Here is a 16,035-nt window from a genome sequence, read left to right as displayed (position 1 = left end):
TTGCATTTTAAATATTTGAAGATTATTTAGATTAGAAACCCTTAGGAAAAAAAATGATTTCATTGGTTTGATGAAACTAATAACAGTAGTATTTATTATTACAATAATGGAGAGTACAGTAATATGATAATTATAGTCTCTGTAATGATGGTTTTCCAAATGATATTCTAATACAGTGCTACCTTTTCAGTGGACCAGCATCCAAGGTGACCTTCAAGGTTATTCTAGCAATTATGTGTGCCATGATTGGAGCCTTCTTCACTTTTCCAGGACTTCGTTTAGGCAAGATGCACTGGGACTCCCTCAAGTACGTTAAACTTTCCTCATATGGCTTAGTAGAATCTGATGAATTTTAAGTGTTTGGAAGCAAAGTACAAGTCTCTTGTTTTACTTAATCTATTTACTACCAAGTACAGTGCATGAGTACCAGGAATATTTTATAGTGGCTGATAAAGCTTAGTTGTTTACCAATGCATCATCATCATCATCATCATCATCATCACCTGCTCCCACGCCTATTGACACAAAGGGCCTCGGTTAGATTTCGCCAGTCGTCTGTATCTTGAGCTTTTAATTCATTACTTCCCCATTCATCATCTACTTCACGCATCATAGTCCTCAACCATGTAGGCCTGGGTCTTCCAACTCTTCTAGTGCCTTTTGGAGCCCAGCTGAATGTTTGGTGAACTAATATCTCTTGGGGAGTGCGAGGAGTATGCCCAAACCATCTTCATCTACCCCTCATCATGATCTTGTCCACATATGGCACTCAAGTAATCTCTTATAGTCTCATTTCTAGTCCTGTCCTGCCATTTAACTCCCAATACTCTTCTGAGGGCTTTGTTCTCAAATCTACTGAATCTATTTGAGATTGTTTCAATTTCATACCATGACTCATGCCCATAGAGTTACACTGATCTCACTAAACTGATATATAGTCTGATTTTTATATGTAATTTCAAGTGATGTGATTTCCAAATTTTAGTTAACCTAGCCATTGTCTGATTTGCTTTTTTTCAATAGTTCACTAAACTCTAATTCTAAAGACCCTGTATTGGAGATCATCTTCTTCCTCTTCTTCTTCTTCTTCTTTGTCTTCATCTTTTCCCACTTCTATTTGGGGTCAATGTTTCCTAAATACCTAAATGATTCCACCTCATTAAACTTTTCTCCTTCCAATGATATTTCATCTTCCATTGCATACTCCGTTCTCATCATCTCTGTCTTTCTTCTATTCATCTTCAGCCCGACCTCGGGTGATATTTCATACATTCTGGTAAGCAAGCATTGCAAATCCTGTGATGTTCTGCTAACACGGGCAGCATCAGCTGCATACTTTAGGTCTGCTAAATTCCTATCACCACTCCAGTCCAATCCTTCTCCACCATCTCTGACTCTTCTACGCATTACAAAATCCATGAGGAGGATAAACAACATAGGTGACAACACATTCCTTTGGAGTACTCCGCTGTTCACTGGAAATTCATGTGATAGGAATCCGTTAACATGACAATTTTGTCCCAAATTGTATTTTTCCTAGATATACAAGCACGTAATCATTTAATATAGGAATTCGCTTCAGCTCAGCTGAAACAGCCGAAGAGAAAGCAAACCAGGCAGTTGCGCTGATTGGTTGGCTGGCGGTATGGGACGGAGTTTAGCTCCCCCCCCTCCCCTCCCCCAACGCCAGCCTGCTCTCCTCATTCAAACGCTTTAGGCTCAATGTGGAACATGAGAGGGGTGATAGAGGCGGGCATTTATATTATTATTATTATTATTATTATTATTATTATTATTATTATTATTATTATTATTAAATGCTAAGCTACAACCCTAGTTGGAAAAGCAGGATGCTATAAGCCCAGGGGCCTCAACAGGGAAAATAGTCCAGTGAGGAAAGGAAATAAGGAAAAATTAAAATAAATATTTCATAATTACACTAAAAACTTTAACGAAACAAGAGGAAGAGAAAATAGATCGAAAAGTGTGCCCGAGTGTGCCCTCAAGCAAGAGAACTCTAACCAAAGATAGTGGAAGACCATGGTACAGAGGCTTTGGCACTACCCAAGACTAGAGAACAATGGTTTAATTTTGGAGTGTCTTTCTCCTCGAAGAGCTGCTTACCATAGCTAAAGAGTCTCTTCTTCCCTTACCAAGAGGAAAGTAGCCACTGAACAATTACATTGCCGTAGTTAACCCCTTGGGTGAAGGAGAATTGTTTGGTAATCTCATTGTTGTCAGGTGTATGAGGACAAAGGAGAATCTGTAAAGAATAGGCCAGACTATTCAGTGTCTGTGTAGGCAAAGAACCGTAACCAGAGAGAAGGATCCAATGTAATACTGTCTGGCCAGTCAAAGGACCCCATAACACTCTAGTGGTAGTATCTCAGGAAAAATATAATTTAGGACAAATTGTCATTTGTTCCGATGAGATTTACAAACCTCGTGATCATTTAATGTAGGAAGACTCACTGGTTAGTTGAAGGTCTGCCTTTGCTGCTTGTGGACAGGTAACTGCCCGGATATAGACCTGGTCTCGAATGAGAGCAGAGGACTAAATCCACCTACCCCTCTCTTTTGACCCAACATTATGATGGTGGGGTCTGAGAGACTGGGTGCCGCTGCGCGATGTGTAAGAGCATCTTGCGACATGAGAGCGTGAATGTAAGAGACACTCGACCCTAGGGTCACCGTGACTGGATGAACCTCCAAAACCAAAAGGCAAAGGGTTTATACATCCACCGTCTTCCCTGCCTAGCAGAAGACGGTGGGAGAATACCTGTAAACAAACTCTAACAATCTTACCTGGGAAGACTTGTCTTGATGTATGGAACTCCAAGGGAGGAGACAGAGAGAAAGGCAGATCACATGCAGACTGCTTTCACACTGCCAAACATACCATAAAATCAAGACAAGAGACTTCCCTGTCCCGGAGGAACTGGAGAGGTCAGACAATACCTTGAGCTGCTACCACAGGGCCCAGAACAAAGGTGTCCAAGGACTTGTGCGTAAAATCCCTCAAGTAAAAGGCCGTAGAGGTGGTACGCCAGCCTTCAGCACTTTCCCCACTGCAAGATTTCAATTGAAAGCGAGTCTGGGGGCAATACCTCTGATCTTGTGAGCTTTAACTCTCGCTGGCGCTTGGACTCTTGAGGAAGTCTTATACGCCTTGCAGATGGTTTCATGGATCCAGAAGGATATCGTGTTTCTCGACACTTCCCTCTTGGCTCTGCCGGTGCTAACAAAGAGTCGTCGACATTCAGGCCTGAGATGCTGAGTTCGCTTAAGAGCGCCGGAAACACCTGACGGGACAGAGAAGCCTCTCACCTGAACCTTTACTTGCCGCATCCGGTAAGGAAGGAATAGTGAAGGCCTCGAACTTGGGATCGTGGATTGCTGGGTTCTGAGTCTTGGCCACAAACTCTGGCACAAAACTCAAGGAGATCTCCTTCCAACCCTCTGCATGAGTGACATTACAAGAGAGGCCATGGAACTCCCTGACTTTCTTCGCCGATGCTAAGGCTAGCAGAAAAACAGTCTTAAGGGTCAAGTGCCTGTCTAAGGTGCGGCTCAAGGGTTCGTACGGAGCACGAGTAAGAGACTCAAGAACTAAAGTGACATCCCACTGGGGAACTCGAAGTTCCCTCGGGGGACATGACTGTTCGAAGTGCTTATGAGCATAGAAATCTCTAGGGCGTTGGAGATATCTATGTCCTTCAGACGGAACACCATTGCAAGGGCAGACCTGTACCCTTCAGTGGCAGAAACCGACTGGAGCTTATCTCTGCGAAGAAAGACTAGGAAGCGTGCGATCTGAGCCAGAGAGGCTCCGACCGGAGAGATATCCCTTCCACGATATTAATCACAGAAGACCAACCACTTCCCTGGTAGACTGAGGAGGAGGATCTTCTAAGGTACCCAGACATCTCTCTCGCAGCGAGTTGTGAAAAGCCTCGCGTTCTGAGGAGATGGTGGATAGTTTCCATGCGTGAAGTCTGAGCGACTGCACTGCCTGGTGATACCTGTTCGACAAGGGTTGCCGAAGAAGATTGGGCCAGTGTGGTAGCTCTCTGGGTGCTTCAACCAGGAGCGACAACATATCTGGAAACCACTCCATGTGTGGCCATAGTGGAGCAATGAGAGTCATCTTGTGTCCTGGGGTTACTAGGACCCGGGACAGGACTGCGTGAAGCAAGCAAAAGGGGGGAAACTCGTAGCAATCCAGTAGATCCCAAGGATGTTGCAGTGCGTCCTGGAACGCAGCCTCCGGATCTGGTACTGGAGAGCAAAACATGGGAAGCTTGGTGTTGTGCCGTGTTGTGAATAGGTCGATGCATGGTTCTCCCCAGAGGTTGAGTACTCGACTCGTGACCCAAGGGTGAAGAGACCATTCTGCCCTTATTACCTGGTTTCTGCGACTTAGGGCGTCTGCCAGAACATTTCTCTTGCCTAGAATGTACCTGGCTGACAAGGTTACGTGTTGACTCTCTGCCCACAGAAACACCTGCCTCGTCAACTGCTGCAAGGGACGTGAAAGCGTGCCCCCTTGCTTGTTGACGTACGCGACCACTGACGTGTTGTCGCTCATCAGGACTACCGAGTGCTCTCTCAAACAGGTCTGGAAATGAAAGAGAGCTCTCAAGACTGCCATCATTTCCTGCACGTTGATGTGCAGGTGTTTCTCTCTTCCGACCATACACCTGACACGACTAAGTCGTCCAAGTGTGCACCCCCAACCTTCTATAGACGCGTCTGTGAACAGACAGAACTGAGGTGGAGGAGGGTTTATGAGAAACCCTCTCATGAGGTTCTCCTCATTTAGCCACCAAAGGAGATCCTCCCTTACCTCGCGTTCCATGAGGACCGGACAAGAGGGAGGATCGGTGGTTGCTGACCACTGCTCCTTCAGACACCACTGAAGAGAGCAGAGATGGATCCCCCCGAAAGGAACGAGCTTCTCCAGCGAGGAGAGGTGACCTAGAAGAGCTTGCCACTGTGACAGGAACGGCTGCGCCACCTCTCTGAATCTGCTGATCCGTTCTTCCGAGGGAAGAACGCGATCTGCTGCCGTGTCGATCAGCATTCCCAGATACTTTACCTTCTGCTTGGGAATGAGGCTCGACTTCTCGTAGTTCACCACGATCCCCAGATCACGACAAACTTCCAGAACTGAGACTCGATCCTGAATCAACTGCTCCTGCGAGGGAGTGAGAATCAGCCAGTTGTCGAGGTGCATCAGTAGGCGGATACCCCTCCAGTGAACACCTGGGGTGCTCTGCACAGTCCAAAGCACAGGGCTTTGAACTGGTACACCGTGCCCTGGAAAGTGAAACGGAGGTACTTTCGAGACGACCGATGAACTGGTACTTGAAAGTACCCGTCCTTCAAGTCTATGGAAAGCATGAAGTCGTACTGCCTGATGGCTAACAGCACAGTGCAAACTGTCAGCATGACTGTCAGCATCTTGAACGCAGTTTGCTGAATAAACTTGTTCAATGGCGAAAGGTCGATGATCGGTCTCCAACCACCTGTCGCCTTCTCAACAATGAAGAGACGATAGTAGAACCCTGGTGACTGATCGTGTACGACTTCTAGCGCATCCTTCTCCAATATTTCCCGGAGGTCCGCCTCCAAGGCCAGAGCCTTCGCTGATGTTGGAGCGTACGTGTGGAATGCTATTGGATTGGAGGATAGGGGGTGCCGATGAAGCACGAATGGGAGCTTGTACCCCTCACGGAGGGGTCAACACTACCCATTCCTCGGCCCCGAGGTGCTGCCACATCACCCAATGGTGCGATAGGCATCCCCCTACCTTCGGCAGCATGGGAAGGGGAAAGCCAAACTCAGTGTTTCCCTTTCCCTCCCTTGCCCCTGTTCTTTTCCTGATGTGGAGTAGCTTCCGAGGGAGGCTGAAAGGTCTGTTTGGGGGCAAAACCCTTCTGAACAGAAGCAGGTCTCGGCTGCACAGGAGCAGCAGGAGCACGACCAGCGGTACCCTTGCTACTTCCCGTGGGCTTGGCCTGACTCGGCCTGGCTGCGGACGGTTTTGTGGGACCAGGTCCCTTAAAACTCGCAGCCTTGGCCTGGTGGATAATGGAGTCCTTCGAGTTGAGGCGCCATTTATCCCACGTGGCCTGAACTTCCTCTGGGGGAAAGAGAAAAGTTACAGCTCTAATAGGAGTGTTCCTGAGTCCCAGGGACTCTCCTGAACCAATCTGTCTCGCCAAACAAGCGACTACTGCCTCCTGTTTTTTGAGGATCAGATTGGCATAATGGGTAGCGAGCTGGTCCAAGAGAAAAGCAACAGCTTTCCCACCAGACAAAGCCAGGTTCCTGTACTTCTCCATGTGTTTGGGGGTAGTGAGCTTGGTGTCCCATGCAAACACTGTGGCTGTACCACACCAGTGGTCGAGCCACGAAGCAGCATTGAGAGCAGCTACAGAGATGGACTCCATAGTTGAAATCTCAGAGGCCGAGAAGGAAACACTCTGGGATTTCAAGCTCTCAACCGAGGAACCTCCAGCAAGCGGACCGACCGCGGGGTCGAGAGGGAGAGGACAAGGCACAGAAGACTCTATGACATAGTACCTCTTCTGTCGCTGGAGTGGTTGATGGAGAAGCTTGTTTGAACCTTGGCTCCTAAGCGAGTCACCAGGTCGTGCGATCTGGTCACTCACTCGGTCCAATGCTCGAGCAACCTGTCTTGACCAGGGTAGTGTGATAGGCCGTGAACTGCCTTCGGGAGCACCCATAGGATCTCCAAGGCTGTACACTTATCCTCAGACACTACCGCAGGAGGAGCCCTGAGGCCATTAATCTCACGCATGAGGTTAATGACCTCTAGGAACGGTGACTCCACCTCGGTATCTTCCGTCTCCACGGCCGGTGAAGGCTGTGGAAGTGACTGATCCCTCGGTTCTGCTACATCATTAGGTGTAGGGGAAGCGACATGCTGCACGAGTGATGACATCCCCCATGAATACCCTCGCTTCGGCCCTAAGACCGAACCAGGCGTGTGTTCAGGAGTCTAGGAAGGACCCTGGCATGGTTCATCCCTGATGAAATGCATCGAGGTTCCCACTGCGACCGAGTACGCGACTTGTCGCTGCGAGCCCCACGAAGCTCCCGAAGGAGCTCGAGTGCGAGCGGGGTTGCTGGGAACGGCAGCGCTCAAACCAGGAGGTGTAGACAGGTTAGTCGTGGGTGCGGCCACAACTGTTACATGGCCAGAAAGCATGGGGGTTGGCTGCATCTCGCGCGGCTGGTATGTGCGAGAGATAGCCTGGTCGTGCACGACCAGCCCCCATGCAGCGGCCTGTGCCGCGAGATGGCTCCATGCCGGGCCCGAGTCGCGTGGGTCGAGTGCGCGCCTGTCTGGGCCTGCTCCCTGCTCACGCGACACATGAGTCACGGAATCCGTCCGCGTGGCTATCTCCTTGGAGGTAGTCGTCCGTACCACAGTTTCTTCACGAGAGACTACTGCTGAGGTTTCTCGTGCCGAAGCCAGGACTCTCATTTCCCCGCTCAAGAGCGGTTCAATTCAAGTCTAAGCAGTAGCTTGGGGGCCCGAGGGCCTCGTCGCCATGCTCTGGGAGACGATACCTACACCTTTGAGCACGGTTGTCTTGCATGGAGGCCTTGCGCGAGATTCGCCATGAACAATCCCACTAGCGCGGGGAACACGGAAATCTCGCACGTCACCCTCATCCTCCTGAGGAGAAGAGGTGACTCGGGGCGCCATGTCCCTTTGACTGCGACTGGCCTTCCTGGCCTTCTTCGCTTTCCTCTCCTTCCCCTTCCTCTTTCTCCTTGTGGGAGAAGAGTCAGAGTCAGAAGATGAAGACGAAGAGGAGGAGAGAGAGGAGGAGGAAGTAGAAGACTAATACCACCCACGCTTCCTCTTCTTATGCCCCCTTCGAGGTACTGAAACGGTTGTCGAGGCAACAGCTTACGACACTGGACGAAGATGAACAATCTGAGCCATGTCTGTAGGAAGACCCGTGGTTGGTGAACTTGGTGAACCTGAAAAACATATTGTTTTGGTAGGAGTTTTGGCAGATTTTAATTTTAACTGACTTTCGGGCAAAGCTGTAAAGGTTTTGCTAGCAGTGGTTAAAGAAATCTCTGTATTTAAAACCTTACTCTCTCATGTCCCGCAGTTATTTTACCTTTGTAAAAAGTTTGCATTTTGCCAGGAACAAGGTCAGCAACAACAGGGGTATCGGGAAACATGGGAGTTGATAAAGTTGCAAAATCAGATAAATTCAAGTTTTCATCATCAATCGGGTCATTCAAATGTTGTTCAATCTCGTCCGCCAGAGTTATACGGCGTTTTAACAAATCCAAGTCAAGCTTACCTGATAATCCAAGAGACGCCCAAAGTTCACCCCATCTTACCAGGTAACGTGTCGTCATCCGTATCAGACGGTCCAGCAATCTGTCTGGTGTCCCTCGAGATCGCCGAAGTAGCGGGAGCGCTAAGGTCACCCGCTTTCTTGGCGAAACCTGAAAAATCCCCGACAGGCTGTAAATCCGAGCTTCCCAAAATCATACTCGCACACTCCTCCGACTCGGAGAGGGCGTGAGCAGACTTCACTGTGGTAGTTTCTTGAGACGACACACTTCGCTCCGGCTCCCCACTCTTCTTCTTCTTCGAAAGAGGTGAGCTCTCCGAAGCAGAAGCAGCTTTAGGGTTCCGGCGCTATTTGCGTCGGTTCTCGAAAGCTTGCCACTGGAAGGGCGGCCAGGATTCATATTCACGGCAAGGAGAACCTTGAGAGCAAGGTTTTCCCCTGCATGTTGGGCAGAGCGTGTGTGGGTCTACAGAAGGTGACAAAAGCCACCTACCGCAGCGCCCGTCACAGCCTACACAACATCGCATCTTACGAGTAATTTTCTCTTCCATTACAATCACACAACTACTAGCACACAAGTACAAGAGAAGGCAAAAGGCTGCAGCGTAGAGAGCGGAGAGTAGAACAACCATCCAGGTTGAGCCGAAGCGAGTGAATGGCAAGCAGGCTGGCAGTGGGGGGCCGGGGGAGGGAAGCTAAGCTCCGCCCCATACCACCAGCCAACCAATCAGCACAACTGCCTGGTTTTCTTTAACTTCGGCTGTTTCAGCTGAGCTGAAGCTAATTCCTATATTAAATGATTACGAATTTTGTATATCGTGTCGGAACAAATTAACTTTGCACTTGCTATGCTCATGAACAGACTTACTAGAATTTACATATTTAAAAGGAATTCCATAGTAAGGCAGGACTCTCCACAAAATTGGCCGGTGCACACTATCAAAGGCTTTTTCACAATCCACAAATGCCATTAAGAGTAGATTTCTATATTCTACTCATTGCTGTACATGTCTCAAACTGAAAATTTGGTTAGTGCAACTTCTGCCTTTTCTAAATCCTGCTTGTTCATCTCTCAGTTTTTCATCAATCTTTCTCTCCAATCTCTCTAGAATACTATGCTATATATTTTCATAACAACTGACGTAAGTATTATGCTTCTGTAATTATTGCAATCAGTCAGGTCTCCTTTTTTTGCTATTTTCACCAACACTCTTAACTCCCATTTATCAGGTTTTGCCTCTTCATGCCACATTCTACAAAATAATCTTGTAAGTAGTCTGGGAGTCACTTCATTTTCGGCCAGTATCATCTCGGCAGTTATTCCATCGTATCTGGGGGCTTTCAATCTCTTTATTTTTTTAAGATATCTTCTACTTCAAACACACTGAATTCATGGGCACATCAAAGTCTTCATCAGCTTCAGGTATATCAATCAAATTATTCTCTTCAATGTCCTATTCATTACCTCACTAAAGTGTTCCATCCAACATTGTCTTTCTTCATCTTCTGTTGCTATAACAGAGCCATTTCTCTTTTTTTGATGGGTACTTGCTTCTTCTTCTTTGCCTCAGTCGAGATTTCATTAATAATTCTTTGAGCAATTCTTACACCATAGCCTCTTCCTGAATTCATAGCTTTGTTAGCCTCTTCTGGTTTACTGTCTAAGTATTCTCTCCAGTCATTCTTGGCTTTTCTTTTGACCTCACTGTCAATACTGGCAGACTTAGCACACTCTACCTTGAAATTTTCATAACTTTCTCGAAAACTTCCAGCAATCAATTTCTGTCTTTGTCTCCTTTGTATAGTATCCCAAGTATCATTTGATATCCATGGTTTACTCCTTATAACTGCATGTCCCAAGACTTCACTACCAACTGACTGATATATGTTCTTAATATCACACCATTCTTCATTAATTGTCTGTTCTTCGTGTCCTAAAGTCTCTAAGACTGCAAATAGATTCCGATATTCACTTGCAAATGTTTCTTTGTGCTCTTCTTCTAAAAGCTTAGTTGTATCAAACGTAGGTATTCTATCCATCTTTATGTTGGTTGCTTTCAGTTTTAAATTCACTTAGGGCCAAGATATCCAAACTCAATTTCATAAATTCACTACCAATATCTGCACCTCTATAGCTTCTTAAATTTTTCAGCGTCCTCCTCCTCTTTATTAATGTCAATGTGATCTATCTGATTTTTGTAATTGCCCCATGGTAAAGTCCATGTATACTTGTTGATTTTATTGTGTTGAAAAAGAGTATCTCCAATGACAAGATTGTTTGCTGAACAGAAGCTTATGAAATGTGCTCCATTTTCATTTGCAACTTTGCCAAGACCCTCAACACCCATCACATTCTCTATCCCTTGATTATTTCTTCCAACTTTAGGATTGAAGTCGGCAATCACAATTTTCATATCTCTCAGGGATCTCATTTATTACCCTCTGTAGTTCTTCATAGTATTCATTTTTAATTTCTTCAGGGGAAGCATTTGTTGGGGCATAGCAAACTATAATATTCATATTGCACTTCTTTGATTTGAACTTTGCTAGTAACAATCTACTATTTACAGCTCTCCACTCAGTTAATGTCTTTTCTGCTCATGGTGTCATCATCGTTCCTACCCCTTCTCTTCCAACTCCATCTGATCTTCCTGAGTAGATATTTATATTGCCTTGGTCTAAAGTTTCTTTACCAATCCCCTTACAACGTGTTTCACTTAGGGCCAAGATATCCAAACTCAATTTCATAAATTCACTCTCCAACTTCCCAACCTGATTCATGGTTCTAACATTCCAATTACTTATTTTCAATTTTTCTTTAGTATTTATAAACCTTTAGATTCCTAGCACCCTGCTATGTTGGGTCTGAGGCTATTCTGTCATCTTCTCTTTCCATGACTGACTAAATCCATAGAGGATTCATTGGCTAGATACATCAAAGGATAGCCAGTTCCTTGTGATGCGCAGTGCCTATCTAACTAAGGAAAGTGACCCCTGCCAGTCCATACTAATTCTAGTAAGATCACCCACCAGGTATCAGGAGTAAAAGCCGAAGAGACAGTTTGTCCATCGCCTTAAACCCAATCCATCACCCTGCTGCCTGTGACTGTATATTAGCTGACAAAACTTATCGTGTACCAGGAGTTCTGTATGTAAGCTGGCAAAACTTGTGTTACAAAGAATACTGTACGTTACCTTACAAAATGTGTTTACCAAGAGTTCTGTATGTTAGCTGAAATAATTTAGCATGTACAAAGAGTACTGTATGTTAGTTGACTAAACTTAGTGTTTGCAAAGTCCTGTATGTTAAGTAACAAAACTTAATGTTTGCAAAGTCCTGTTTGTTAGGTAACAAAGCTTAGCATTCACCAAGAATGCTGCATGTTGGCTTAAAAAATTTACCAAAATCTACTTAATAAATTGAATGCGATAGTTGGTGCACTGTTATCTATGAAACAACTTATAATTCACTGTTTTTGGTTGATAAATGCCTTAAGATTTATGATGTTTATACAATTCTTGTGAGATTATGTATAATATTATGTAGTCTGGTGGGAAAATTTTTGTTCTCTTCCTAGTTATAGCATGTACTCCAGATCAGTGTGAGGAATGAATCTTTATCCTAATACATAAGAAGGGAGACAGATTAATCTGCAGTAATTATCGAGGTATTTGTTTACTACCTACAGCATAAAAAATATTTACATTAATTATATACCACAGACTTACTACCTATGCAGAAAGTATAATCTGAGAATATCAGTGTGGTTTCCGAGCTGGACAGTCTACCATTGACCAAATATTCTCCCTCAGACAAGTCATAGATAAATACTGGGAATATAATAAACAACAAACTCACTTATTCATAGACTTCAAACAGGTATATGACAGCATACACAAAACATCAATGTGGAATATAATGAGAAAATTCGGAATATCCTCAAAACTCACGAGGGTAATGAAAGCCTGTTATAAAAATACCCTATGCTCAGTTAGATGCGGCTCAAGATATACTAATACTTTTCAGGTAAAAAGTGGCCTAAAACAAGGATGCTTCCTATCCTCCCTTCTCTTCAACCTGGTAATGGAAAAGGTAGCAAGAAGCATAACTGCCAGGCCAGAAGGGGTCACTTTTAATAACGTAAGGGTCTGCTGGTTAGGCTTTGCTAATGACATAGATATCATAGGGGTCAACTTCAGGGAGGTAGAGAACCTAACAACACAGTTCAAAACAATTGCGTGCCAGGTGGGACTAGAGATAAATGAAGGCAAAACTAAAATTATGGAAGTAGCAAGAACACCGCAATTACATGGAAATGTAGATCTTGCAGGCATCAGAATTGAAACAGTAGAGTCCTTTAAATATCTGGGTACTTTTATGTCGCAGAACGCTGGAATAACTGAAGAAGTTACAGCAAGGATTGGAGCAGCCAACAGATGTTATTTCAGCCTTACAGACCTTTTTAAATGACCATCAGTCTCCCATTAAACAAAATTGAGAATATATAACACAGTTATCAGACCAGTTTTGATATATGGATGCGAGACATGGTCTCTAACAAAATCATTAGAGAAAAAATTTGAAATTTTTGAGAATGGGATTCTGAGAAGAATAGAGGGGCCCATCTATGACCAAGAAATATATTGATGGAGAAGACGACATAATAGGGAAATAAGAAATACTGTAGTGCAAACCAACCAAATATATGTGATATAATTAGATCAAAAAGACTCCAATGGGCAGGACACATGGCTTGTATGGATGAGGATAGAGCTCCAAAGAGGATATTCTTGGCTGAGGTTGCTGGAAGAAGACCTGTAGGATGGACAAGAAAAGATTGGAGAAGATGCTTGGAGGAGGATGTAAGAATCTCTGGGGGAAACCCTAATGAATGGTTCCATCAGGCACAGGATAGAGAAGAGTGGAGAATCCTATCATGACCAGTCATGGGTCAAAATGTGGCCTAAGTACCATCGGAGTAGTAGTAGTTCTTAGTTATAGTTTTTTCCTTCAGCCATGAATTTTCTATCGTAACCTCCCTCTGTTATTAAAGGGATACTTAGTTTGTTTAGTACAGTAATGTATTCAGTGATTAAGTCACTTAGTACTGTCTGACTCCTCAGGGCCAATACTGTACTGCATGCAGTACGGCTTCATCCTTGACTGGGGAATTTCTTCCGTGCAGGCTACTTTTTATTTTGTCCAATTTTATATATTTCCAATTAACTATCCAACTTCAGTTTTTCTTTGTTGCAATTTCACTTGTCCTTAGGAAAAAAAATTATTTAAGCAAACCCAAGATAATTTAGAAGTGACAAGCATTGATTGAGTAGTCATTTATACAACTCAATCAGTCTTAAGTTTTAATTCAAAGTAAAGGAAAAAACAGCATGGCACACTGCTTCATAAATCATATGACAGTGTTTTGCAGTACTGAATTTGTCACTATTCAAGACTTATTTATAACACTAATTGATGGTATTGGACTCATTAATTATGATTGATTCTGGTACAGTGGCATTTTTTTCCTTTTGTTTTGATGATCTTTATCTTCTCAGTGTATTGTGAGCATTGCATCAATTTAGTTATAAGGTTTTTGTTCAAATTTTTGGTGATTATCTAGGGGTGAATAGTGTAAACTACAATTTGAATATTAGTCCTTTTTTACCATAAGACATTCAAGACATTATATTTTTTTAAGTTAGTCTGTGCAGGTAAGTTGATAGAATATAAACCTTTTGTAAAAAGGAATTGGTATCATTAAAGAATTTGAATGGTCTTGCAAGCCCAGTGCTGAAATTCTAATGAAATTCATAAATTCAGTCAAATTCTATAATGTTTCAAGAATTATGTACATCAAAATTCCACAAAATATCTTCTTGATATGATGGAACTTGCAGAAAACCTCTCCAAAATTAGGATTTTCCTTTTCAAACACCTTTTTTAAGTGGATAATTAAAAGATTATATATGCTTGGGACTTGATAATTTTATTATGTTGCTAAGGTAGCCTCATGTGTTGTAAATGTTATAATTAGATAAAGCACTTCATTATTTGAAATGTAATAACACATCCTTTTAAGAACTCGTCGTTTGAGAAAGTATAGTAGAGTCTTGAAATTGCTTACTGATTCACTTAAGGGGGCTGGTCGGCTATTACCGATTTTTATTGGTAGGCCTTTGACATTCATACCACTTAATAAGGTGACTTAGAACATCTCCAAACTGCATAGGATTTTTTACTCTGACTTTCGGTTTTTTGACGCCAGGGTGATTTATTGGGAAAATGAGTGTTTTTCAAATTCTATCGGCTCCCTTGATAATTATTACTAAAATCTGGGATTACTACCCTATATAGACCTGATATAGACCTCCAATAATATAGAGTTTTTTTTCCTAAGAGTAATTTTTTTGCCAGATATGAATTTTTTCATTATTGTGAAAAAATTAACCCTAAAAAGGGGGGAAAAATTAAGAAAAATATGAAAAAAAAATTGGATAAAAGAGCTTCATTTCATTGTTTTATAATGTATTTCTAAGTTATATACGAAATTTCAATGCTAAATCTTAAAAACTAAGGGAGACTATTGAATTTGAAGGTCAATAAGTATACTGTAGTTTTGAGATACGGGCATTCAAAGTTTTTCTTTGTATTTTTACAAAGACAGTATTAATAAATCATGATTATTGTGAATTTTATGCTCATTTTTGGATATTAATAGAATAAAACAAAGCTATTTATCATAATTTAATCTTAAATGAAGATCATTTTGCTCAATATCTTGCTTCTTTTGGCTCCTGTGAAGCTCAGGTGGCCCCCCCCCCCTCTCTCTCTCTCTCTCTCTCTCTCTCTCTCTCTCTCTCTCTCTCTCTCTCTCTCTCTCTCTCTCTCTCTCTCTCTCTCTCTCTCTCAAAAGAGCAAATTTCCTTCTCCCTTATGTTAGAAAGATGTTGAAATTGTCTTTTCCTCTTTGAAAGGATAAAATTCTTGCCGAAAACGAGAAAAACGTAAAAATGAGTGAATGTCAGAGGGTGTTCAAAGTTTTTCTTTGTATTTTTACAAAAGCAATATTAATAGATCCGGATTATTAGGAATTGTATGTCCCTTTTTGGGTATTGATAAACAAAATCAAAGTTATTTACCATAATTTACTCATAAACAAAGATCCTTTTGTTCTATATCTTGCTTCTTTTGCTCGTTTCAATCAAGGCCGTCGCTTCTTATTCCAAACAACTCTCTCTCTTTACTACTGATATTACCCTCTTCTGAACTCTTAGAGCAAAATTTTTTCTTCCTTCTGCTAGCAAGATGTTGAAATTGTCTTTTCCTCTTTGAAGTGATAAACTTCTTGTTGAAAATGAGAAAATCAGACGTAAAATTGAGTGAATGTCAGAGGTCAAACTCAAGCATGTAATCTCTCTGAGGTAATAATCTTCAAAATTTACAATAACAAGAAATACAAATTTTTTTTTGTAGAGAACAATGTTTATGATTTATTGGGTTACTGTACTTTTTATAATTACCCTGTAACTATGAAAGTAAGAGGAGTTTTGATAAAATATGTTGTATACGCATTCTCCATTGCCATATGAAGCTCAGTAATTTTTTTTCAGGATTTTGTGTTTTTCTTCCTCTACCCCCATATATTGGCATTCCGGCCACCCCCCTTTAAGCTGCTGT

At 42.9% G+C, this 16,035-nt stretch overlaps 1 protein-coding gene across 1 annotated transcript in view; it reads left to right on the top strand.

The window, feature by feature from the left end:
• Nucleotides 1-16,035, top strand: part of emei (transmembrane protein 161-like emei) — a 196,903-nt gene that overhangs the window by 79,976 nt on the left and 100,892 nt on the right. Inside the window, exon 6 of the mRNA XM_068393608.1 lies at nucleotides 191-307. Coding sequence (XP_068249709.1) covers nucleotides 191-307 — 117 coding nt within the window. The remainder of the gene's footprint in view (nucleotides 1-190; nucleotides 308-16,035) is intronic.

The sequence above is a fragment of the Palaemon carinicauda genome, chromosome 19 (genome assembly GCF_036898095.1).
Source record: "Palaemon carinicauda isolate YSFRI2023 chromosome 19, ASM3689809v2, whole genome shotgun sequence".
Taxonomy (NCBI): domain Eukaryota; kingdom Metazoa; phylum Arthropoda; class Malacostraca; order Decapoda; family Palaemonidae; genus Palaemon; species Palaemon carinicauda.
The sequence above is the reverse complement of the archived record's forward strand: the minus strand, read 5'-3'. Positions and strand labels throughout refer to the sequence as shown.